The sequence below is a fragment of the Struthio camelus genome, chromosome 9 (assembly GCF_040807025.1).
Source record: "Struthio camelus isolate bStrCam1 chromosome 9, bStrCam1.hap1, whole genome shotgun sequence".
Classification (NCBI taxonomy): Eukaryota; Metazoa; Chordata; class Aves; order Struthioniformes; family Struthionidae; genus Struthio; species Struthio camelus.
In genome coordinates, this window is record NC_090950.1 from 6,515,195 (window position 1) to 6,538,515 (window position 23,321).

A 23,321-nucleotide genomic window follows, 5' to 3' on the forward strand; every position below is an offset into this window, starting at 1 on the left:
TACAAAAACCTCCGAGTCCTTTATTAATGTTTTCAAGATGTGGTACATACAATTAACATCACACCAGCTACAAGAAGTACTCTGCTGCAAGAGGTACTTCAAAACAGGTATCCCAGAGCACCAACAATAGACACACACACAGACACTACAAAAAAAAAAATCACTTTGAAATGATTCCCCCCCCCCCCACACACACTTTCTTTTTCTTTTCTTTTTTTCTTTTTTTCTTTTTTTTAAATTGACAGCTAGGACTTCTGAACCATTGGAGATTCTAAATGTGGCAGATCTAGTGCAGTGGCACTGGTTTAAAGAAGGCTACTTCAGACACTGGAAGGTCAGAAGAACAAGAACTGAACAGAGTAAGTGAATGTGGTGTCATTTTCAATGCTTTGAAGCATGGCTGTCTGGGCTGACCTCTGTGTCAGCTTCTCGATGTCCCCTGCAGAAACTCTTGTGTATACAGAAGGTTGTGTATACACCTGTAATTTACCCCTAAGCTGCAAAACAGGAGGAGGGCACAGTCCACCACACGTTGCATCACTAGTTCCAATTAGTAGGCACTGACACATCAGGAGGATTAAACAAATGGGACTGCAAAGAATTTAAAAATGGATGAGCCTGAGAGAAGTTTTTGTTCATTGTGACAGATCAGCAGCAATCCCTTCAGGTCACCAGGCTTCACACGTCCATCTGTTGCAATCTGTTCCCTAAACTCATCCTTTTTATTCAGACGCTCTGCTTAAAAATAAACCCAAACTACAAAAAGTTTCAACTCCATTTTGTACACATTTCTGCATTTCCAGAGTTGTTATTCTGGCTTTAAACCTTCTCCTTTCGCTTTAATTTGGATACTTTCTTGACAGTTCCATTCTTGTTCAGAAGCTTCAAAACACGATCTTTGTGATCCAAGACCTTTAGCATGGAGTCTCGAGCTTCATTGATTTGATCCATCACAAGTTTACACCTCTGCATATTCCCCTGAAATGAAACACTATCGTCATTCGTGGCAGGTTGTCTAGTCTAAGCAATCACTTCACCTTTTCATAATACCACCTTTAAATGATGAGACTTGAAACACAGGAAATGTACTTTTTTTTTTTTTTAAATGTCATCTCTAGCTCTTACTAACTGCAATAGGAGATGTTGTCATTAAGGATGTTGGGCTGAGAGGCTAAACCACAGGAACCTACCTGTATCAGTTCATTTATTCGATGCAAGTCGTCATCAGTTGCTGCTTTTTTCTTTGGAATGAGTCCCTCTTGTAGGGCAGTCAGTCTCTCGTACACATCATGCTCCAGGTTTGTCTAAAAGACATCAGCACGTCATGAGAAGGTTTATCGCTAGGCCAGAAAGCATTCGCCCACATTAAGAAAGCTACACAGTAAAGATGACGATAATCTGTTCCCCTCTCAGCTGCTCATGTTAGTAATTCAGAAGATGGAGCCTCTGATGTAAAGTGTGGCACTATTCTTCTTACTGACACTCTATTTACAGGATTGCTCCATTTCTGAACAAACATGGATCCTAACCAGAACTGCTTCCCCTGTTTCTCACAATACTATTCCAGGAATGCAGAGGTTTTGGGGAGTTTGGTGCTAGAATGCAGAGCACCTACCTCACCCCCAACCTGAAACAGAAGCATCCAGGAATGTGGATCAGTGCTGCCTCCTCAGATCAGCCGCACCATCCCAAACAGACGCTTCTTCAGACCTGTGCATCAGCAGGAGGGAGTTGCCAATTTTGATCATCTGTACAAAATACATCAGCTCTTATGTCTGGATCAAAATCAACACTCTTAAGTTTCCAAGCCACTTACGCCACATTCCTGAGAAAGGGGAAAGCACGTCCCACTCCCTTTGGGCACTACATACCAGCTGCTTTCTGGTATCCCAATGTCAGGGGAGCACGTACTGAGTTTGCAAAAAACCATTCTGTCTTACAGCACTTTGCGTTCCCCCACGTTATAGGAAGCTGGCAAGTCACATCCACCTACCAGCTGTAGCAGCTGTGCTGCACAGAGATGGACCTTCCACCCTTGTGCACGACAGGATACACCCTTCTGATTGGCAATTTCTTGTAGCATGGCCTTTTTCTCTTCTGTCTCCAAAAAATACAAAAGGTATGTTATTCCCATTGAGAAACAGAGACCTGCCACGTTACTGTGAACAAAAATATAATCCAGTTCCCAATCTCCACATGTCCTAGCAAATGAGAACGTGTGACATTTTTTATTAGGGCAAGAGAATAGCTACTCAGCTGCCACATATGCTAAAGCTGCTCTGTTTATTAATAGATCATCGGGATTTCAAAAAAAAAAATAAGTTCTACCCTGTAGAACTAGCCCCAACTAGTCTGCGATTCTGTATTTTCATGTTTTAAAAATGTACTGCTCAGCACTTCAAACACCCTGCAGGAAAACTGAGGGGTTTGTCTTACACCACCGAAATACGTATCTGCTCCCTCCAGGATGTTCTTACACAGTTGCAAAAATCCAGTCAGCTTAGACACTTTAAAAGTTTAGAAGATTAGCCCAAAAGCCTAAAACAGTGGCTGATCTCCATTTTCCTCATTTTAGAAAGTTTTTTTTTTTTTTAAAAAAAGACGACAAGACCCATTTGTTAGATGACAACACTAGTTGCTCTAAATCCAGAATGTTTTTGATTAAGTCTACAAGTTTGTTAGGTAGTAATAAAATCTGAAAAGGGAAGAGTGTAGCATATCACTTTTTTTTTTTTTTTTTGTAAACTAACTGCAAGGAAAACATTTCTCAATTGCCATAACCTTTTTTTCTCTTACAAATTTATGGGTAATTCTATGATAGTTAGTTCTATATAAGGTACTTCCCTTGTCTCCTCTGTCTTGAGAGCTGAGGAGAAGATTCAGGCAACATAGCTAGCATAGCTAGCGAGTCTCATTAGCTCACTTGATCAACCCTTGTTTCTGAATTGCGAACAAAATCTATTTGTGAAACTGTTTGTCAACCTTAGCTAGCTAAGGATACTCCTAAGACACCACATCCTGGTACACTGAAGCAGTTTATCCAGGATGAATGAAAACTCCAAATTACAAGATGATGACTGACCTTTTACTCGGACATCACTGTATCTCTGAAAGTGGTGATAGGCAGCTTTCCAAGGATTGCGGTAGTGACGGAGCAACGTGATAGGTGGCCTTGGACGCACAGGGACATACCTTACGCCTTCTTCATCTAGAAAAAGGTCCAGGAAGAACAACTGTGAGCATTAAAGAAGGAGGTGAAAAGTAGGAGATCAGCATGACCCAAGAACGCCAGCAAGAGATCAGCGAGCACTACTTCATACAAAAAGATGCTCTATGTGTTGAGAAAGGTCACGTCCCCTGAACATCAGTATGCAAAGAATAAATATTTAGACTCTGTATTATTTTTATTTTTGAAGCGAGGGGAATGACAGAGCATGTTCTCCGAGAAAGAAAGGGAAAAGAAAAAGTAAACATCTGAGTGTGCGTGGGGCGGGGGGGAAAAAATCACTAGAGATGACATTACCTATATACTCCTTTGGCGGAGACTTGCGCTTCTCTGCCTTCACCAGCAAGCTTTTGGCAGTGGATTTCTCATCATCGGTGCTATTTGTTTCCATCATGTCACCTTCCTCTGTGGAGATCACATGCTGCTGCTTACGGGGTTTCTTCCTTGGGGAAGCACCAGGTGGTAAATCACTCTGTGGCATTGAAAGGTTGTTGGCCAACAACGCCAGAGATGGAGACACAGTACTTGTAGTCAAAGGAGGAACTGCTGAGATGTAAGAAAGAAAACCAACACCAACTATCAGAAGTGTAAAGGAGCTACTATTGTTTGAGCACTATCTCCAGAATAGCAGTTGCTGTTCAATGCATTGTGTGGGGTTTGGATTTCACTGTAGATGCACTTTAGCCCCCTGTGTGTGCAAGACCAGATATTAAGCCAGGAACAATCATTCGGACCATGCCTATACCCTAAAACCCTTAGTGGCCCGTGTACAAGAGCGCAGAGAGTGAGAACAGGGGCAGTCCTGTCTCTCTGTTCCTTCACATTCAAACCTTTTTAGTTGAATGCTACAAAAACTAATCCACACTAATATCACTCTTAGTTACTGTACAGAAGATGTCTGTCTTCTCTGAATCTATGCCAATCTATACGTGGATCACAATAGATAGCAAGCAAGTCCCTTTTGCCATGAAAAGGGCAAATAGGGACTGCAGTACTCTCCCTGCCAGAGTCTACTTGGACTGCCGAGTCAACAGCACCACGTCAGTAGATGCACAAATCCACACCTCTGAAGTTGGGCAGCAGAGTGGCAGGTAGCTTGAAGGAACACTCATTGACACTCAGAGGAAAAAAGCTCAATCAGCAGCAACTAGGCAAGCGTGCTACAATCTACAGCTGAAAATCTCTGGGATGAGATCTCTTGGACAGTTTGGCATACCCCACATGGTCAAGAAAAGACAAAAAGAACTCTGAAGAGCTTGATTCTATCTGGCTGCACTCCAGAGCTATCTGTAGTAAGCAGCTTCTTCCCTCACAGAAAAGCATACAGTTTTAGGGAGAATGATGAAAATCAGGTAAAACAGAACTCTGATGCCACATTACTCGAGAACGTGAGACCCACTCATAATTTTGTCACTGTATAGTCTGCATGCTGAGATCCTTAAGGACTTGAAGTTTACTAATCTTGGCTGATGGCAACTATGACCAAGTTGGATAACAAAGCAATATACTGTGAATACTGAAAAAAGGTCAAGAGAAAATATCCATGAATTGCAGAAGTGCCCTATTAAGGTCCTACCTAGCCTGGTCACTCATTCTTTACGTGCAAGGAAGGCCCTTGAATCTGAACATTAGGGCTTGTGAAAAAACTGACATTAATTGTACTTATTCATAATATACTAGCACAGCTGCTTAGTTGTTTTTTTTTTTTTTTCCCAAAAGTAATTCATGCAGAATCTTTGGAGTTGGATGACGTGAGCATGAAAAAAGCAGTAGTCCCAAGTGATTTCATGAGAGTTTGAAATTTCTTTGCCTTCTCAATAAGGCAGGAGTCTTGCTGCTGCTCTGCAACTTCTGTTATTTGCAACAGGAACCGCCTCCTAGACAATGTAATGCCCTTTCTTCCTAGGAGTCAAGAACAGATCTCAAATTCATTAAAGTAGTCCCAACTCAACTATCAACTAAAGCTTTGTTTTCCATTCCATTTACTGGGCCATTAAGACTTCATACTCTATTCACATAGCACTTCATACCCCAATCACATCACCAAAACCAAGTCCATTTTATCTATTGAGAAGCAGTAAGTAGGGAAAGGAAATATGAGAAATAAGGTGCGCGTGTGCACGAGAGAAAGACACAACTTGATGCTTATCAACCTACCAGATACTGGTCGCATTATGTCCATAGGTTCCACTTCCTCTTTGATCTTGATTTCTGGTACTGCAGGCCCCAGCACTGCTGAAAGAGCACCGCTTATGGCTGATGGAGGAGCGGGTGCAGCCACAATTGTGGTAGAAGTTGGCGGAGCAACCGGGACAGCTCCTGGAATGGTGGACAGAGCGGCTGTGGGCTGCGAGGTGGGACTGGCTGCTGCGATAATGGTTGGACTGGCAGAGGGAGGCTGCTGGGAGGTAGGGGGCACTGCAATGGTGGGCTGCTCGCTGCTCTGATTAGACACTGCCTCCATAGACACAGTGACTGGAGTGGCCATGGACACATGAATCTCAGGTTTTGGCTTGGCACTGTAACATTTAAAAAAAAAAAAAAAAAAAGTGAAAAAACTAGAGTTCATGGCATTGCTGCCTTAGAGTACTGCTGTCGTGACTTTCTACCACAAACAAAGTTAATGAGCCATGCTGCATTCAGACTACCCAGTTTTTCTACCCCAGGAAATAACACCTGGCTCAGTAACGTGTGGAACACAAGAAGAAATGCTATCATTTCAATCTTAGTTTCACTTTTTCCCCCCCCCCTTCTTTTGAGTCCTTTGCATCTGTTATAGCAAGTAGAAGAAAACAGCATCTATAACAGGCGAATCTCATGACTAATTCCAAATACATTCAGAACGCTCCTGAAAGGAGCGAGACACTTTCACAATGTAAACAAGAGGAAATTTTACCCAAAGCTTTTCTGCCCCATCCTCTGTTTGACAAGAGCGCCCACTATAGCTAAGTTTTAAAACAATAAATTATAAAGCCACTGGATACAACTGAAGCAGGGTAGAAGCTCCATTTGAATTTTCTTCAGCATTAATTTCCAAGTAATATAGACTTAAGAGTTTGAAGCATATCCTTAACTTTTTTTTTTTCTCCTTTTGAAAGCTGATAACCACACCTTTTAAAAGGCTATTGCCTCAGTTTCACAATAGCAGAACTAGCCAAGGCTGTTCAAAGTTGTCACACTGACACATTCAAATAGATCCTTCAATTTTCCAGAAGAAAGGAAGCCACTTTAAAAGCCAAAGAACGTGAATCAAGAAATACAGTAAGAATATTAAGAAACAACCAAGTGCATGATAAAAGTCTTACCCAGCAGGCCTTGGTGATCCAGACGTGCTTCGCATAGTGCTCTCCACACGTGTGCTAGCTACTTCAGGAGGCTGAGGGGGAATTAAGCTTTTTCGGACTGCCAGCCTGTAAGAGGAATTTTAGATCTGTCTTAACTGTCTCTCCAATGCAAAGATAAATACCACTGAGAGCAAAGCAATCGACTTTCTCTTGCCAAAACCAGAACGGGAGCTATATCTGTATCACTCCACTCTATTCTCAGTATAACTGTCATCTATTAGAGTCTCATTTTGCCTTTTCAAATAAGATCTTAAATTTTATTTTCTTTAAAGATAAAAGACTAAGTGGTCTGGCCTAGTCTCACCCAGTTTTAGGGCCTCTCCAGAAACGCTGCTTTTACTTTCATCTTGCCAGCCAAGACTCCTTGTTGAGACTGCCAGGCTCCAACAGCAGACAAAGGGACGGCTGGCCATGCCATTGTCCTCCACTGCTATCAGGAGACTGAGCAAACCACTTGGAACTACACAGTGCTCAGATGGACACCTACTTTGTTTAGTTGGACTAGACTGTGTAAGAGCCCGACTCCAAGACTGCAAGCACTGAATGTGGATGTTAAGCAGAAAAGCACAGTGCTTAGTACAGAAGAGTATTTTAGAGGCTACTCAGTCTCCTGTGGGGCTGGAAGTGAAACTGTTCAAGATGATCAATCACCTCTCAATTGGAAAAATGCTTTAGCAATTTATCTCCACTTCTTTGGTTTACGTTTCAATTTTTAAGGTAGAGAAACTGCAGGCCTTAGAAAAGGCTTATACTTGAAAAGACCCAAAATAGTCCAATTTTGGTCTCTCAGGACATACTGGATCCAAACCTTTTCAGCTGTAGTCAGGAGGAAATGGATTGTTAATTCTCATGCTTCCTCTTGCCTCTTTATGTTGCCTGTCTAATTTTAAACGCCTGAATAAAATATTTTAAGAGTTTAAGTTTCTTCCTCCCCTTTTCCTAATCAGGCTGCTCAGCAGGGTGTTAATCCCATCCTTTCTACTCATCCACAGACCCTTCCGAGAAAAGCAGAGAAGACAAAGCACGGAATTCTAGTTTTAGCAGATTATGAGCTCTTTGTTTTTATTAAACTAAGCTAGAAAGTCTCAAATCCGTTTTCCCCCAAAAGGTCACTTCCAAGAGCTAGAGATAAATTGTCCTTCCTCACATCCCATTACTGACAGCAAGAGGAAACTATAACCTGTCCCAGTAGAAGAGAAGTGTTTCATAGATCAGCAGGTTACTCACAATCACTGCTGACTGAATAATCTTCTAGAGCTTTTCACATCACTGCTGAAACTGTTCCATTTAGCTGGACTAGATTGCACAGAAGTGTCGTTTACATGTCACCTTCAATCCTACTCACCCGTCCGTGGTTGGTTTCTTCCGGAGAATGCTTGGGCGCGGGGAAGAGCCCTGGGCTGGTGCACTGGCACTGGCACTCTGGCTATGGGTTTGCACAACTGTAGTTGCTGCAGAAGCTGTATTGAATGTGTTGCTAATCGGATTGGCTACAATGGTGGCTCCATCTGCCAAGACTACTGCTGGGAAGGATGGAAGGATGGACATTGACACAGGAGAGGGAGACGGGAACAGATACAGAGAAGAAAAAGCAGCAGTCATTTAAAGAAATAGGATGATGAAGCAGGTGTCTGCAGAACACATGCTGTCCATGCTCCCTCGACTCCCTCAATCTTTAACTGTAGCACTTTCAAAGCGCTTCGTAAGCGATACCTTTGCTACGAAGCGATTTGATAACTGAACCTTCTGTAGAACAGACAGAAACTACTCCCTGCCTGATGACTGTTGCTAGGGAAATACTCTTTTCCAGATGAAATGGAAAAGGCAGACATCACTAGGGAAAACACCAACAAAACTGCGTCAGTGGGAAAACACTCCTAACAGAGTCTACGTGGCAATACATGGCACTTGCAAGTAAGCACTCATCAGCTGTGTTTACGTTCTGACCTTCTGCCAAGCCTGTGTGGCCAACCTGGCTACCAACTGTAGACAGTCAGGAAGACACCCCACGACACGTCTGCAAGCTTTGCTAGCAGCACAGTCTCTTTGCTGCCATATCCTCTTTCTTCAGTAAGCCACTGGGATTTCACTGGACCAATCGTTTTCCACACATGAGGGTTTCTAGCACAGTCCAAGATCAGGTTACCAGCTGCTGAAGGTACCTGACCGGATTTTTTTAATTGCTACTGTGCTCTAAGGTGAAGCTGGAACAGTTCACAGAACGTCATGCTGCTTGTAACTAACACTTCCCACAAGGGCTTACTGAAGAGAATTATGTAATGTCAGGCACTGTCAAGCTTCTCGGATGAAGCAGCCCTTCCAACGCTACCCATATACACCACCCGGTACACTTAAAATTAAGAAACAACACTTACAGACAGAGGTAAAAAACATTTGCTGGGAGAACACGCATATAAGCCTATTTAACATCCACTACCAGGCCACAGAGACTACAACAAAATTGTTACTCAGAAGGTAAAAGAAAAACGTACAGCGTGGGACAACCTGAATCTCAGTTTCTTTGACTAGGCCCAAAGCAGGGAGCCTGCTGGTGACAGTTACCTGAAGTCTTTGTCTCCGTTTGCGGTTGCTGAGCGCTGATGGGCGCTGGCTGGAGCCCCTGCGTGCCAATGGGTGCAGTAGGGTGCAGTCCCTGTGTCCCAATTGGTGCCGGCTGGATCCCCTGCGCGCTAATGGGTGCCGGCTGGATCCCCTGCGCGCTAATGGGTGCCGGCTGGATCCCCTGGATGTGCCGGGCGTGAGACGCATCTACAGTCATCAGTTGCATGGGGTTGAGGTGGACAGTGGAGGCCACTCCGACACCGGTCTGGGCTGTGATGGCCGAGTTGGGTGCCTGGGCTGACACTGGGAACAGCAACATGGATATCCCATCACTCCTGCGCAGTGGGTTGCTTTGATTCCCTGAGCACCTCTTACTGGGCTGAAAATATTTGCTTTCAAAGATTTTTCTTTAAAAACTAATTTGCCGGCCTGCTTAGAGCAGTTAACAAATCCAGATTTGCTAGTAGAGAGGCAAGATTATCTGCTAGAAGAATTAGATATTACTAATTATTTTCATTCCATTTTCTGTTTGATATTGCTACAAGAGAGAAGTTCAAGTTCACATTACTTTTAGAAGTAGACTCCAGTTACATTTCTGTACCCACCTTTTAATCTCAGAAATCAGTGCACTACTACTGCTCACTGTGCTATTATCTCACAAAGCCTGTGAGTGCCAACACTCGTTATTTTCTTGCTTTAAAAGAAAATTGTAGGACTAAAGCATTTCTTTCCAGAAGACAGTCTTTCATAGAAGTGATCATTTAGCAGATGAAGAAAGCAGAGACTCCAGCATAAGTACCTTAAGAAGTGCTGGCTTACTTCTGCCCTTCCCCCAGCCACACAATCATGAAAAATTCCTTAGCACAACTGGACAAAAGCGTTCTGAACTTGAGTACAATTTTATCTAATGCAGAATGGGACTTACAAGTATAGGCTGAACCCCACAGCTAAACTGAACAAAATCCTTTCGTGGCAGAACAACGTTCCCAATGAAGTACCTGTTCTAAGACGTTCAATTAGTCTATTTGTATTTTCAGCTCTGAGCAACTAGGATTCTCTCTGCCCAGATCTGCTCTAAAGTGTACTGCACATCTCCGAGGTGGCTGCAACGGTCAGTATTTAACAACGTTGTCAGACCGTCTGCAGCTTCTGGATCTCCAGATTCCCAGTCTTTACGGAACGTTTGCATTTTGTGTACGGCTGTAGAAATTCTGCTAGTGCCAACTTGCTAACAGTGGACTTGCTTGCTAACAATGGAGAGCCCTCTCATCACAGAGTAAGCTGTTTTTGTCATTATCACAGGATTTCAATCAAGTTCTTGTGCTGAAAAGCCACTCAGGGAAACAACTATCGAAAAACTGAAATCTGGTACCAGGTCCTGCCTCCAAATTCCACATTAACACCCTTTATCTCAGTGATCTTTTTTAAAGCCTCCTTTATACTTTTAATCTAAGCCCTCAACTGGCTGTCCTCAGCACAGTTACAGGCCCCTCCTGATCCTGATGATACCCTGAATCATCTGCTTGGAGTTGTTACCAGTTTCTGCCATAGTAAGTACTTTCAAATGGTGTTTCAAATCAATTTGCAAGCAAAATATCTGTCAATGAGCTTCTGCTGAAGAAGCCACATCTGTTCTTTATCAGCATTACCCTAGCATCTCTGACACTACCAAAATTGAAACGCCTGACAGTCTGCCACGTGGGCTTGCACAACATTCCTGTGGCAATGTCACTGGCTCCTCTCACATCAGTCCTTGCTGTCCGAGTGCAGGACAAACATGAAAAAGCATGTTGCTTCAGGGGCTCTGTAACCACTTCTTAACCACAGCTGCTAACACCACCTAACACCACGCACCTGCCTATTCTTTAAAATCCTTCAGTCAAAAAGCAGAAAAAACTAAGAGCTCACCTTTCCTTACTGCGAGTCATTTTTTAACCATCCTGAAGCCCACCTCAAGTCCCAATATGACTTATAGTCCAGCCTTATGACTTCTCACTGACATTTCAGTGACAGAAAAGAAAGAACAGGCCCCAGTAATTCATCAGTTCTCCGTGCATATCTTCCTATTCAGCACACAGGCTTTGCTACCTCAAAGTCTTTCTGAATTCCTTCTGTACTGGTCAAGGGTAACATGCTGCCAGCAGACAAAAGTATTGTATGAAAACCCAAATTGTAAATATCGCAAGGGTGTGGACTGTGAAAATTACCACATACCCTAAACCACTCAGTAAGGTAAAGGTGCTCTAAGTTTTGTCACTAAGAACAACATGAATTTGGTTTAACTAGATGATCTCACATTACTCATGCAGCAGTTTGCGCAGCTGCAAAAACCAAACAACCCAACAGCTATGTGTGAACCGTCCCCACTCTTCTAAAGAGAACACACAACCTGATATCAAAAATTAACAAACTTATTGCTGATCATTTCAGGATTATCGAGTCCACTGACACCATCTCACCATCCCCCATTCCTCCTTGGGAGGCCAGGGGCTAGGCTTGTAGCACAATCCTCTCCCCCCCCCCCCCCCCACTTTTCCTCTGCACCTCAGATTCCCAAGATATATTTATATTTTGGAACAAGCATGCAACACAGCTTGTTTTTTCCACTTTTGGTTTCCATCATATCTGACCAACATTATCATATGTTTTCTGACAAGCTCCATAATGCAAAGACCCATGAAACTGCCAGCTTCAGAGACTCAGTGTTCTCTCTCAAGTTGTCCATTTATGGGCTAAGAGATGAAAATAGGCTTGTCAGAACACTAAGAATTGAAGACACATCGAGAGGGCTGGTTTAAGAGCAGTTTAATCGCTTTTGATTTGTGGAATCCAAAACAACTTTTTCACAGATGTACAAACCCTTGGAGAGTCAACGCGAACCTCCTGAGAAAGGGGTGAGCTATGTTTGGTAGGCCTCTGAAGTAGCTCAAAACACCCTGCTCATACCTTTTCCCCTGAGCCAACTACAGACTTAAAGACAAGTCTACAAGCCTCTGACTCTCCCATCACTACAGCTAATATGTAAACTAGAAAGTGAACAAAGCGTCAAGGTCAGCTCGCGCCAAAACCTCAGAAGAGGTCTTACCTGGGTATTGGCGAATGGTGGACACAGAGCTGGTGATGGGGGTGTAGGTGTGCGCAGTCAAAGGATAGGCAGAAGGCGGGTATGTCGGTAAGAAATACTGGAACTGGACAGGCACTGACTGCCTACAGGCAAAAAACAGCAAGTATCACACACACACACTCCCCATTTCAACTCTTCATCTTCAACCACTGCCTTTGGGCCATCCCCTGGTTTTTGTAATCTCATCTGTCAGAAGCAATGAAGCATCTCAACTATGATTAATTTAGAAGTACCAAATCCCACCAAGTTTCTAAAAAACATTATTTCATGAAATAGACTACTCGCACTCCCTCTCATTCACAGAGGTGTTATTTCCCCACCTGTTGTCATTTCTGGTTTCCATTGCTACTGGGTTCGGAGATGCTCGGTGACCAGGGATGGGGATGAGATTACTCCTCTCTGCTGTATAATCAGACTGGATCCGGGGAGAAGTGTGCGTGATTTGCTGAGGAACCACTTTAGCTGCACAAAGACAAACAAGGAATCAGTTAACAGTAAGAAAAAGTCAGCAGATCCTGCAAAGGCAAGACTAATTCTCCTGGCTAAAATCGGATGATTTCCTACCCACATTGATGAAACAAAATGCACGATCACTAGGAAGAAAGATTAAGGCAAACAAGCACATCCATCTTATGTTTCTTCCTCAGTTTGTACCAGAATTCAAGGACACTATGAACGCACGCAAATTATATTTCCTAACAGACTAAATTATTCCAGTGCTCAAATGAGATTACATTTTTATGATCAGCCCAATCCTTTCTGCTGTCAGGAACTTAAACTTGTTTGCAAAGTAGAACTTAATATAGACCCAGGCAGTCCGTGAAGCCAGAGCATTGTAGATTTCAAAGAATTTGCCTCAAGCATCTTTACCTGAGGGTTGACTCTGTAGCATGTGCTGCTGTTGTAGTTATAACTGGAGACTGAGCTCTTGTAGCTGAGACCCAGGGAAACGAGACAAAGAGCAGACGTATACATTGGGGCAGGGGCGGGGAGGTGAAGACTACCAAGAAATACTAGCGTATGGAGATGTGACTCCTCTTCTTGGAAATTTATGGCAGAGGAAGATATTAAAAAAATTTCAACAGAACAAGAACATAACGAGGTGAGCGGGAGAGCAGAGGAGATGAACAAAAGATTTAATCTGAACGTGAGAAGTTCTGCTGGAAGCATATCTCCAGCAGGTTCTACATCTAGGCAAGTTTCCCCACTGTTAACAGCTTCGGGGGATTTTCTTCGCCTTCTTAATTTGCAAGTTTGCCCAAACACCGCTAGCATAAACAGAAAATTGAAGTATCAGTCACACATATTCTTCTCGAAACCAAAGTCACTCACCAACTGGTATGTTTGAGGTCGTGACAGCAGTAGCATGGGAAGAATGGGAGGGCATCGTCATGGTGACAATGGTACTTGTAGGCGCTTGGGTATGAGAAACAGAACCTAAAAAGGGAGGAGAAGAAAACGAAAACATGAAGTCAAATAAGATCGTTCTGTGGAGCCCTACCACACTAGTATATGTATAACCAAATAAAGACAGCAAGAAACTCCTGAAGAACCCAGAAGTTTCTCTCCTTAAGTCTGCTCGTGTGCTTCTAAACGCAGTCTTTCCCGTAAGCTGTTTCCCAAAACTAATCAGGATCCATCTTCAAGGAAAGAAGTCTCCCACAACTGCACCAGGAATACTCACCAGCTGTGGTTGCTGAAGCAATGGTATTTGTTGCCAAAATAGGTGCCACTGTTGCTGCTGCCACTGGAGTACCAGTACTGAAAATGGTTTTCTATAAAAAGAAAAGAAAGCTTCATGTCTAGACAAGTATATTTTTAATATTTACTCAGCATGCAATCACGCTGCACTGACTTAAAGAACATGAGTTTCTAACTTAATGTTAACTCTGTTTCCAAATTTAATCTTGGCTATCAAGACAGATTAAATAGAGCCCTGAATGAAGCAGAAGCGGGGTTCCTCTGGCAACTTACCTGAGCCATGGTGTGGAGCTGTGGCTTCTGTGTTCCTATAGCTGGGTGAGATGGTAGCGTAATCCGAGTAGCTGTATCCCTTGGCTGTGCAGGACGCTGAATACTAATAGCTGCAGAAGGTGGGTGCTGCTGGATAGATAGAGTGGGTCGACTAGAAATACAAAAACAAAAAACAACAAAAAAAAAATCAGGAAAATAATCACATAGGTTCTAGATCTGAAAGAGAAAACGCAGAGAGAGATCAGGCCTCTTTGACAGCACCAATGCCATCAACTATACGTTAAAGCAAAAAGGGAAACTTAAAGACACTGTGTCCTATCCTCAACATAGGTCTTCTGTAAGTATCCATCTGGGACATATTTATAAATATGAACATATTTATAGATAAATATCTAGTATCCATTAAGGATTTAAGTTAAGTTTAATATATTAAATATGAACTTATTTCAGATTCACATGTAATTTCTCATTGTGTCTTGCACAAAAAGATGGGCTGCGTTATCCAAAATTTCCTAAAGCAGAAACTCTGCTTTCCAAGAAGCAGTAGATAACAGACTGATTCACTAAGCTTCCCCCCCCCCCCCCACCCCCAGAACAGAGAGCAACAGTTCATGTTTATAGTCATTTTCACTCATCACAGAACTGGAAGCACTTTGCAAGCGTTACTATTTTTTTATTATATCATCCCACATCTAGAGGAGTATCAGCTCGGGATGACTAACACATTCGATTTCCTTTCTGGCAGTCCGTAAAGTCAGAGCATTGTAGATTCCAAAGAATTTGCCTCAAGCGTCTTTTACCTGAGGGTTGACTCTGTAGCATGTGCTGCTGTTGTAGTTATAACTGGAGACTGAGCTCTTGTAGCTGAGACAGTGGCCACCACAGCAGGCGGAATGGTGCTTGAGGTCGTCACAGGAGGACGAGACTAGAAACCCAAGTAAGAAGAGCTATTCAGAGGACTGCAGTTTAAACAACGACTAGGAATTACTTAGCTAAAAACTAATTTTCCTAGATCTCGCCACAAAGGTTTGGCATTCTAAGATGTTCAGTCTTTCTGAATTGATCTGCAAGCTCCAAAGCAGATCTGTCCTGGTATTCACAGCAGGTACATCAGAGGGAATCAGTGACCAAGAAAGTCATGACCAGATTCGTATTGACATGATTCAAAGATGCAGTACTCTATAGATGTTTTGGGGAAAAGCCAAAGGACTGTTCCCTGCAGAATAAAAAGAAACCTTGAACTAACTGTACCTAGAAAAATCAAAAGGTGATTACATTGAGATCTTAACTGTAAGCATAAAGTAAAGAGGTCTGACCCTTTATTCTAACTTTCAATACTTACATATATAATTACAAGATTGTAGAGATCTAGCTACAGCAGTGTATCTAGGCTGATATACAGAAGCATGCTAAAATGAGATTTTTAATTCTATGTCAATACATGTATTTAAGAACAAATAAATCAACACCAGCATATCACATCAGGCCTTTCAGGCTTTAAAACTTGCATATATCTCAACTAAATCTTCTTCCCCATTTAAGGGACAGCTACAAACCTAATTTCCGGTACCAAGTCTACAAAGAAAATAAAACTGCAGGAGTAACGGTTACTTCACTGCATGTTATCAGAAACTGATACTCCAGAAACAGAATTGGAAGAAAGTTCGCTGGGCTGAGGCTACTGGCAACACAGGGTTACAGGTTATATATTTCAAGTAGGTGTCGGGAAGAATTTGGAGCAGATGGTCAATGTTTCTGCGGAGCCACTTAGCTGCTACCTGCCTGGATTGGTTGATGAATGATGTGCTGAACTGCTGGCTGAGCTGCAGCTGCATTTGGCAACTGTGACGCTGGTCTGAGGACTGTGGTTACTTTAGAGCTGGACATCATCGCAGCAGCTGCTGCACCTGGGAAACAAACCAAGCGTGTTAAAACGCCACGTATCCAAAGGGCTCAACTATGATCGCAGAGACAGACTCTTATGTTAGCTTCATTTCACACGTATTTTAGTTCAAGTGACAGATTTAAAAGTAAGGCTTGCAACAACAATAGCTAAGACTCACAAAAGCTTTTGGGGAAGGGCAGATACTATTTTAAATGAATTGGTTTTATTGATCCTCTTTGTTCTCCTATATACAATAATGTCACTTTGTAAATCCACTCTTGTTCTATTCAAGCTATGGAAGTGAGAAGAAATAATTCAAACAAGCTGATTATTGGACTAATGTGTAAATGAGTCACCTGATACTAACAATCTCTCTGCACCTGTCAAAGTTCAGAAGAAAAATGCATGTGCAATAAATGGGGGGGGGGGAGAGGAAGCACAACTTTCAAACCTACAACGGAATAGAACTTTGGTTAATTTGTCTCCTATTTGTTGCCTCCCGATTATAAGAAATCACTGCAAAAAGGCAAATAGCCTTGAAAACATGTGATGGACTAAATTGTATAATTCCTGTAAGCGTTACTTAATTGAAAACACTACTTCAAGGGAATGAAGTGAGGGAAAGAGAGTAGGAGGGGGAAAAAAGGAAAACGTGCACTAAACTGAAAATACAAAGTTTATGTCAGCTGCACCACAGGAGTCAAGTGACCAAAACTACATTGTACTTAAACTACACTGTCCTTCCACTTACACTAGTGAAAGAGGATTCGGTCTTTGTTCATGTCAATTTTCTTTTTCCTTGAGCAACAGAATAATGTCAAATGTGAAAAGAAAGAAATATAAATGGTACTTTGAAATTTGGATCAATTTAAAGTTGAACTGGAAACCCAATCCATAAGCTTTTTAAAAGTAAATCTGTAATGAGAAATTTGGCAGACTATGCTAACTGAGCACATGGCTCCTTTGAAGGGGGTGATCCCTTGTTTTGTGAGCCATAGCAACCAGAATCCTGGGAGACAAGAGCCTATATAGTTAGCATCAGCATTTGTCCCAGGCACAAATGCAAATGCACATAGGATATATTAGTATGCACAGCAATACATGGGTGATCCTGTGAAAGGTGAGTACAAGAATATGCCGCACAACTTCAACTGCTCAGGAGGCACGGTCACGAGGAAGCAACGCTTACCACCAAGAACTTGTGTGACGTTTTGCATGACAGGCCAATCTATACTAGGGTATATATTTTTTCCTGACAACGTTTACTGTTCTACCAGCACAGAACCAGAGTAACGGAAATGCTGGTATCTACCAGCATTTTAAACGCTGTCACGCAAGTCCTGCCCTAAACGACTGAAGGCAATGTAATACTTAAAAGGCCAGTAGTCACCTGAAGCCCTACTTACGCTAGCAATCTTAACAACTGAAATACTGCCTATGTTAGCAGTGAGAATTTTAGAGATGAAGGCTAGATGCACCTTCCCCGAGAGGTTATGAAGAGAAGTCTGCAGCAGCACCGCTAGATCTGACTTTACCTCGGGGTAGGTGAGAAGCTCCAATGTGTAGAGAAGGCCCAGGAGCACTACTTCTGATGATAGACATCTGCACATTGGTAGCCATGATATGGTGCAAGTTACTAGGATGCCCCTGCAGAGTGAAACAAACAGAAGAAACCCAAATGAACTGTGAGCCACGCCGACAAGAATTAATGGCCGCACTAACAGTATTTACCACATAAAGGTCCCAAAGACAGAAAAGAGCTTTTGTAGAAGTGTGCAGCGCACACAGGTTGCATGCGTTACAAGTGACCAGAGAAACAGGCAGTTGCTTCTAAAGAACGAAGTCACACAGCCTGCTGACAATTTGTGCAGAACATGCAAACTTTTATCTATCTCAGAGTTCTACTTCTCTGGTTGGCATGTTGGTGACTGTCAGCAGACGCCCTCATGTCAACCAGAGAGATGGCCCTTCTGCCATCAGCGACTTCTCCTTAAGGCAGGTTCATACCACCTCTTCAGTGGAGTCAAGAGAATGGTGTGAACCTGGCAAGCGCTGCAACAAATAAATCGCATTTTCTGATAATGCTAGTCTTCACAGAGATATTCATCAAGATAACAACATCCACTGAAACTGCTGCACGTCCTTAGCCAGCCCAACTCAGATCCACCTAAAGACACTTGACATGAAAACCCTGAGCCTTCAGAGGGTCAGTGAGGAGCATTTTGGCAACCTAGTTTCAGATCACAAGGACTGGGATTTGGCTTTGCAGTCAAGGTCACACCAAGGATTCCCCCTCCCCCCCCCGCCACGTTCTCTAACTAGTGGTTTAATAAGAATACAATGCAAAAACATAACCATTTACCAGCATTTTCTGCTCTGCTCCCAGGAGAGCTAAAGAATGCAGCACTAGTGAATCCCAGTAGTTTGTCTAGAAATTGTTCAAGTGGAACCAAAATAGCAGCAGCTTTTAAGGAAAGACTCAGCTGTGTAACAGCTTTTGGATATAAGTTTACTATTGTAACCTCATGTGCTCTGTCAGGTGGAGCATTACAACAAATCAGCAACTTTCTAACCGAGACAGAGGTTTAATGATCCAAATAAAACCGATCTAACCGCTAACGGCCACTGAACAGGGAAGTCTGCCGTCTACCTTCCCTCCGAGATCCCTCCTCCACCGCACCAACGTACGTTTTGACCTGACTTAGCAGTGAGGTGGAACAGAAAAGACAAACCTGTTGTCCACTGATTGTTGCCACTGGAATTGTTGGAGCTTGTGGGATGTTGCTTTCCATGGTGACGGTGACCTGCCCGGGAACCTTTGTGGGAGCTGACAGAGTAGAAGGTGGAGCAGGAGCAATGGGCCGGCTGGGCATAGTGGGCTTCAAGGGTGGCTACAAGAAACACAAAGACGGAAACATTGGCGACTCCAGATTCAGCACTGAGCTGTCATTTGAAATTGTTTCTGGGCATCACAACCTGGACAGAAAGCCAGCCTTGCCCAAGGATAAGGTTGGTTAAGTATTTGGGAAGGAAGAAGGATTTTGCCCATCGGTAACTATTCCTTTTCATCTGAGAAAAAGGACATCTTTCATACTGGAAACATGCCTCTTCTAACATACAGCATGAGTCACAAGTGGGGTCTGTTGGGGCTATGGTATTCCCCTAAAGACACAGGGCGTTATCAGTTGATCACTCTTCCACAGATTTCAGGAAGCTGAATGAGATAAATTTTTGCTTCGGAGATATTTAAATAACAAAAGACCTACAGAAAGAACGCCGTGATAACGTGAAGTCCCTTGCGTGTGTAGCTGTTCACATGACACCCTGAGAAGTGTGCAGTCAGTAGAAACACAGGACTGCTTCAGAAACAAAAGCAAACAAATTTTTGGTGTGTTATGCTTGCTCAACACTCAGAGGTTTAACGTAGGTTAAATACAGCTACAGATATCCGTTACTTGAGAGAATGTAAGAAATTTGCTTGCTTTTTCTAATTCAAATGTATTTTTCTCCTACGCATTGGAAGCCTCCTCATTACCTTCATAAGTCCATCTGAAAAGGAAAGTGGTACAGCTGGAGTCAAATGCGCTGGTGAAGCTGTCACTGTCACCGGGGCACCAGACTGGACAGGATGGTGCTGGGTCAACATCTGAACCTGCGGATACGGCCGAACCACCACGGGTTCCTGTTTTTCTTCTCGAGGTTGTATGGAGCCTCCAGGGCCAATGTGCTCTCTAGGAGCAACTTCTGAGTCTCGATTAGATTCATCGCTCCCTGGTAAAGAAAGAAAAAAGGAACTCTGAGGAAAAGGATAAAAACGGGTAAGGAACATACAGCGGTTATTCACCCGGTCAGACATGGGATGCCAGAAGCACACGTGCAAAAGTAGACAGCTGAAAAGAAGGTCGCCCTCACAAAGAGGCATACACTAGTGGAGAAAAACCTAAAAACATTGACACTGTTTCTCCATAGCCCCCTTCAGAACGGGAGGACCACCCCGTAAAGCAGGGCAGTCTGGGGACACCTCTAACACGAGCCTCTAACAGCCTCCTTCTAAGGAAGACTGACAGCTTTTCCTTTGAAGTGAACAGCATATGCTCACTCAAGTGCCATGAAGTCTCACGTTAAATACATAGTATTGAAAAGTACATGGAGTAGCTGAAGATTAAAGCAATCAGAGCATCAAAGCATCACCAAAAAAAGTTATATACATGTTTATATGCATACATATTTATATCCCACCCCACCACCCAAAAATCACCTCTGGTAGCCTAGCAAAACCTGTAGGGCCAACGCAGACTGGGATTAGGGCTCCTGCCCCATTTGCTGCTGTAGAAAGAGTTCCTAAATCACTAATCAGTTCCTCTGCTAAAAACATACTGAAAAATACCTCAAGGAAAGGCAGACAGTCAACCCCCCGCACCCCCCAAAAAAGGGAGAAAAGCAACAGTTCAGGGCTGAACGCTGCTTGTCAGGGCCGGCAACTACACCGACTGCCGCACCGCCCCCCCCCGGGACCAACGGCCTTCCGCGCGGCCCTTCCACCGCGGCGGGGGGCGCCACGCGCAGCCGCCTTCGCTTCCCGAGGCGCCGCCCACTTACCGGCGGCGGCGGCGGCAGCAGCAGCGGGGTTGATGAGGCCGGCGGCGGCGCTGGCGGGGAGGGGCGGCGGCGGCGGCGCTGCTCCCAGGCCGGCGGGCGGCGCGCCCGAGCGGGGGAACTGCTGCGAGCTCATGGCACCTGCGGGCATCGCCGACCGTTACATGGCGCTACCGGCGCGGCGCGGCCCCGCCCCGCCCCCCCGCGCCCGCCCCCGCCCCCCCGCATTGGGCGCCGCGCGAGCGGCCCCGCCAGCCCCGCGCCAATGCGGCGCGCCCCGGCCCCACCAGCCAATCGGGCGCGGGCCTGCGCCAGCGCTGGCGGCCAGTGAGGAGCCGTCCCGCTGATGACCTCACGCGGCGGCGAGCCAATGGCAGGGAGGGCGGCGCTGGCCCATCGGGGCGGGTCCTGGCCGCCCCGGGCCCGTCTCCGCCGTGCGGGGCGCGCAGGGCCCGGATGTTCCCCCCCCAGACGGCGCCGCGCCCGCGGGGCCGCCCGCGCCCCTGCCCGCGCCCGCGGCCCCTCCACAGCGAGAGGGAGAGCGAGCGCGGCCGCGGCGCCCCCCCTTCCTCCGCCGCTCGCCCCGCCGCCGCCCCCAGCCCCGCCCCGGAGCCCCCTCGCGCCCCGGCCGCCCCGCCGAAGGCGCTACCTGCCCCGCGGGCGGCGGCGGCGGCGGGACCCTCGGCGGCAGCCGTAGCTGCGTCTTCCCGTGACACCGACGCTGCAAGCTGAGCCGAGCTCCGCTTCCGCCGCTGCGCCTGCCCCCGCCCATTGGCTCCGGCCGGCCCCACCCCCCAGCGCTGCCCCCGCCCCATTGGCTGCGGCAGCCCGCGCCGCCCAGGGGCTCCTGGGAAACGTAGTGCGTGCGCCAGCAGGCCAGGCGGCGGCGGCCCCAGCCCCGGCCCCGGCCCCGGCCCCGGGCGGGCACACGGCGCCCCGGTTCCGCCGGTGCGGCCTGGCGACGGGGTTGGCTTCTCCCTTTTCCTTCCCGAACCCCAACGCGCACAGAAGCCTCTGGGCGCTCAGCCAGGGCGGCTTCGCTGCGCGCGCGGCCACACCGACCGCCCGGCGCTCTCCTGCCTCCAGGCTCAAAGATGCAGCCAGCCAATCAGCTGTAGTTTTCGGAGCTGTGTTCATGGTTTAAAATTAAACCAGAAAGAAAACGTTTTAAATACAGTATTACATTTGAGCAATCCCTAATTTTGCTTTGCAAGGCCTTTGTGCTTGCGTTGTGAACAAACCTGAAAAGGGGCGCTGAGAAAGCTGAGGGCGTGGACGGTGGTTAGGGTCAGCTTGGAAGGGCATCGCTGTGCAGGACCAACACGAGCCAGGACTACCGACTAGTCCTGCGGCTTTGACCTCGGTCTTGGGACGCTGCCCGCAGCCTTGTCAAAGTTAACTTGCCTGGCAGTTAATACAGCCCGGCCGGACTTTCAGCTTCGGAGATGTGCCGTTCTGCCCTCTCCCCACTCTGCTCCCTGGGGCTCAAAACGATCTTAGTAACGCTGTGAAAGGTTCAGAGAAAAGTGGCTAACACAACCCGCCATGGAGCGTGTGAGGAACACCCGAGCAGAGCCAGAACCCTCAGCCTGGAAAAGAGACTGTTAAAGGGCACTTCTGACAGTAAGATCACGAATGGCATAAAGAAGGTGATTAGGGAACAATTGTTTTGTGTCTGTCCCATGCTGCTTTAATTCCCCTCTCATACTTGCATTGCTAACAGTAAACAAACTAAAGAAGTGGTTCTCCACACAAAGCCCGAGTGAGCCATGGAAGTCCTTTCAACGGGGGAGACGGCTCACTCGACAAACTCATGAAAGACGCGACGCAGATGCCACCTCTGCCTCTGGAATTACCAACTCTGCAAACCCAGGCTGAGCAAGTACTCTGGAAAAGCGCTGCCGTGCGTTTGCCCTGCCTTTCACTCTTTCCTAGCCCTATGGCCCTTGGCTGCGTTAGGGACATGATCTCGGACTAAACGGGTCAGCGTAAGACGTGAGACCCCGCACGCGAACGGGATGCGCACAACAGCGCAGCAATATACACGGCGGCACGGGATAAAGGAGACTCGTGCCGGTCACAAGGCTGCTGAAGGCGCGAGGGATTTCGGAGCGGGGGGTGTGCACAGCCAGCTTGTCTCCCTCCCTCGCTCGCCACGCAGCGCTGCTCTCCCTGCGCCGCTCTTACTTGCTGCTCCGCAGGTCCCGCACGTTACATCCGGTGCGGGGGCTCTGGAGAGGGCCGAAAACAAGGCCGGCCTCGTCCCGCTGACCGGCCCGCTCGGCAGACGCTGGCCCTTGCTCCTCTAGGGCTCTGCCTGCCGGCGCCTCGGACTGACCGCTGCCTTCTCAGAGCCGCCCGCCGCGGCTGCTGCAGCTCTGTGCCGGGCCGCGGTCGGCGGTGCCAGGGAACTCGGGCTCCGCTGCCCCGCGGGGCTGGGCCGGGCGGGCAGGCCCCGGCAATGGCGGGCCGCGTCACGGAAAGGGGAAACCGCCCCGGGGGGGGGGCCTGGCCGCGGGGGCTCCGGCAGGCAAACGCCCTCGCGGCCGCGGCAGAGCCCCGCGGCAGGCAGGCCGGCGGCCGGCAGGCCGAGGAGCCGCGGGGGGCTCG

General features: G+C 46.2%; 1 protein-coding gene across 11 annotated transcripts; it reads right to left on the bottom strand.

The window, feature by feature from the left end:
* Nucleotides 1-23,315, bottom strand: SAP130 (Sin3A associated protein 130). 11 transcript variants are annotated; one of them, XR_011142772.1, is made up of 23 exons: nucleotides 22,899-23,212; nucleotides 21,953-22,216; nucleotides 20,715-20,852; nucleotides 19,651-19,886; nucleotides 18,848-19,006; nucleotides 17,651-17,762; nucleotides 16,013-16,137; nucleotides 15,031-15,155; nucleotides 14,231-14,381; nucleotides 13,941-14,031; nucleotides 13,589-13,693; nucleotides 12,577-12,718; nucleotides 12,218-12,339; nucleotides 9,133-9,435; nucleotides 7,916-8,090; nucleotides 6,532-6,636; nucleotides 5,384-5,745; nucleotides 3,524-3,772; nucleotides 3,083-3,208; nucleotides 1,994-2,097; nucleotides 1,616-1,748; nucleotides 1,191-1,304; nucleotides 1-978 (listed from the first exon to the last, which is right to left on the bottom strand). XR_011142772.1 is itself a non-coding variant. In XM_068953961.1 (22 exons), exons 2-22 carry the CDS (start codon nucleotides 22,014-22,016, stop codon nucleotides 820-822), a joined length of 3,264 nt encoding a protein of 1,087 aa, XP_068810062.1. In that variant the 5' UTR covers nucleotides 22,017-22,216; nucleotides 22,899-23,211; the 3' UTR covers nucleotides 1-819. The 11 variants fall into 11 exon arrangements, 9 of the variants coding, with proteins under 9 accessions (XP_068810062.1, XP_068810061.1, XP_068810060.1 ...); XR_011142771.1 differs by having other exon boundaries at nucleotides 7,916-8,093; XM_068953961.1 differs by lacking the exon at nucleotides 1,616-1,748 and having other exon boundaries at nucleotides 3,524-3,769; nucleotides 22,899-23,211.
* Between the last annotated feature and the right edge of the window lie 6 nt (nucleotides 23,316-23,321).

Coding starts and splice junctions, on each gene's coding strand:
- SAP130 (XM_068953958.1), bottom strand. CDS start 22,016: ATGCCCTTCCAAGCTGACCCTAACCACCGTCCACGCCCTCAGCTTTCT. Junction 12,719..13,588: donor GACCTCAAACATACCAGTTG/GTGAGTGACTTT, acceptor GTCTTTGTGCAG/CTAAAGTGGTTCCTCAGCAA. Junction 9,436..12,217: donor CACCATTCGCCAATACCCAG/GTAAGACCTCTT, acceptor TGCTGTTCCCAG/TGTCAGCCCAGGCACCCAAC.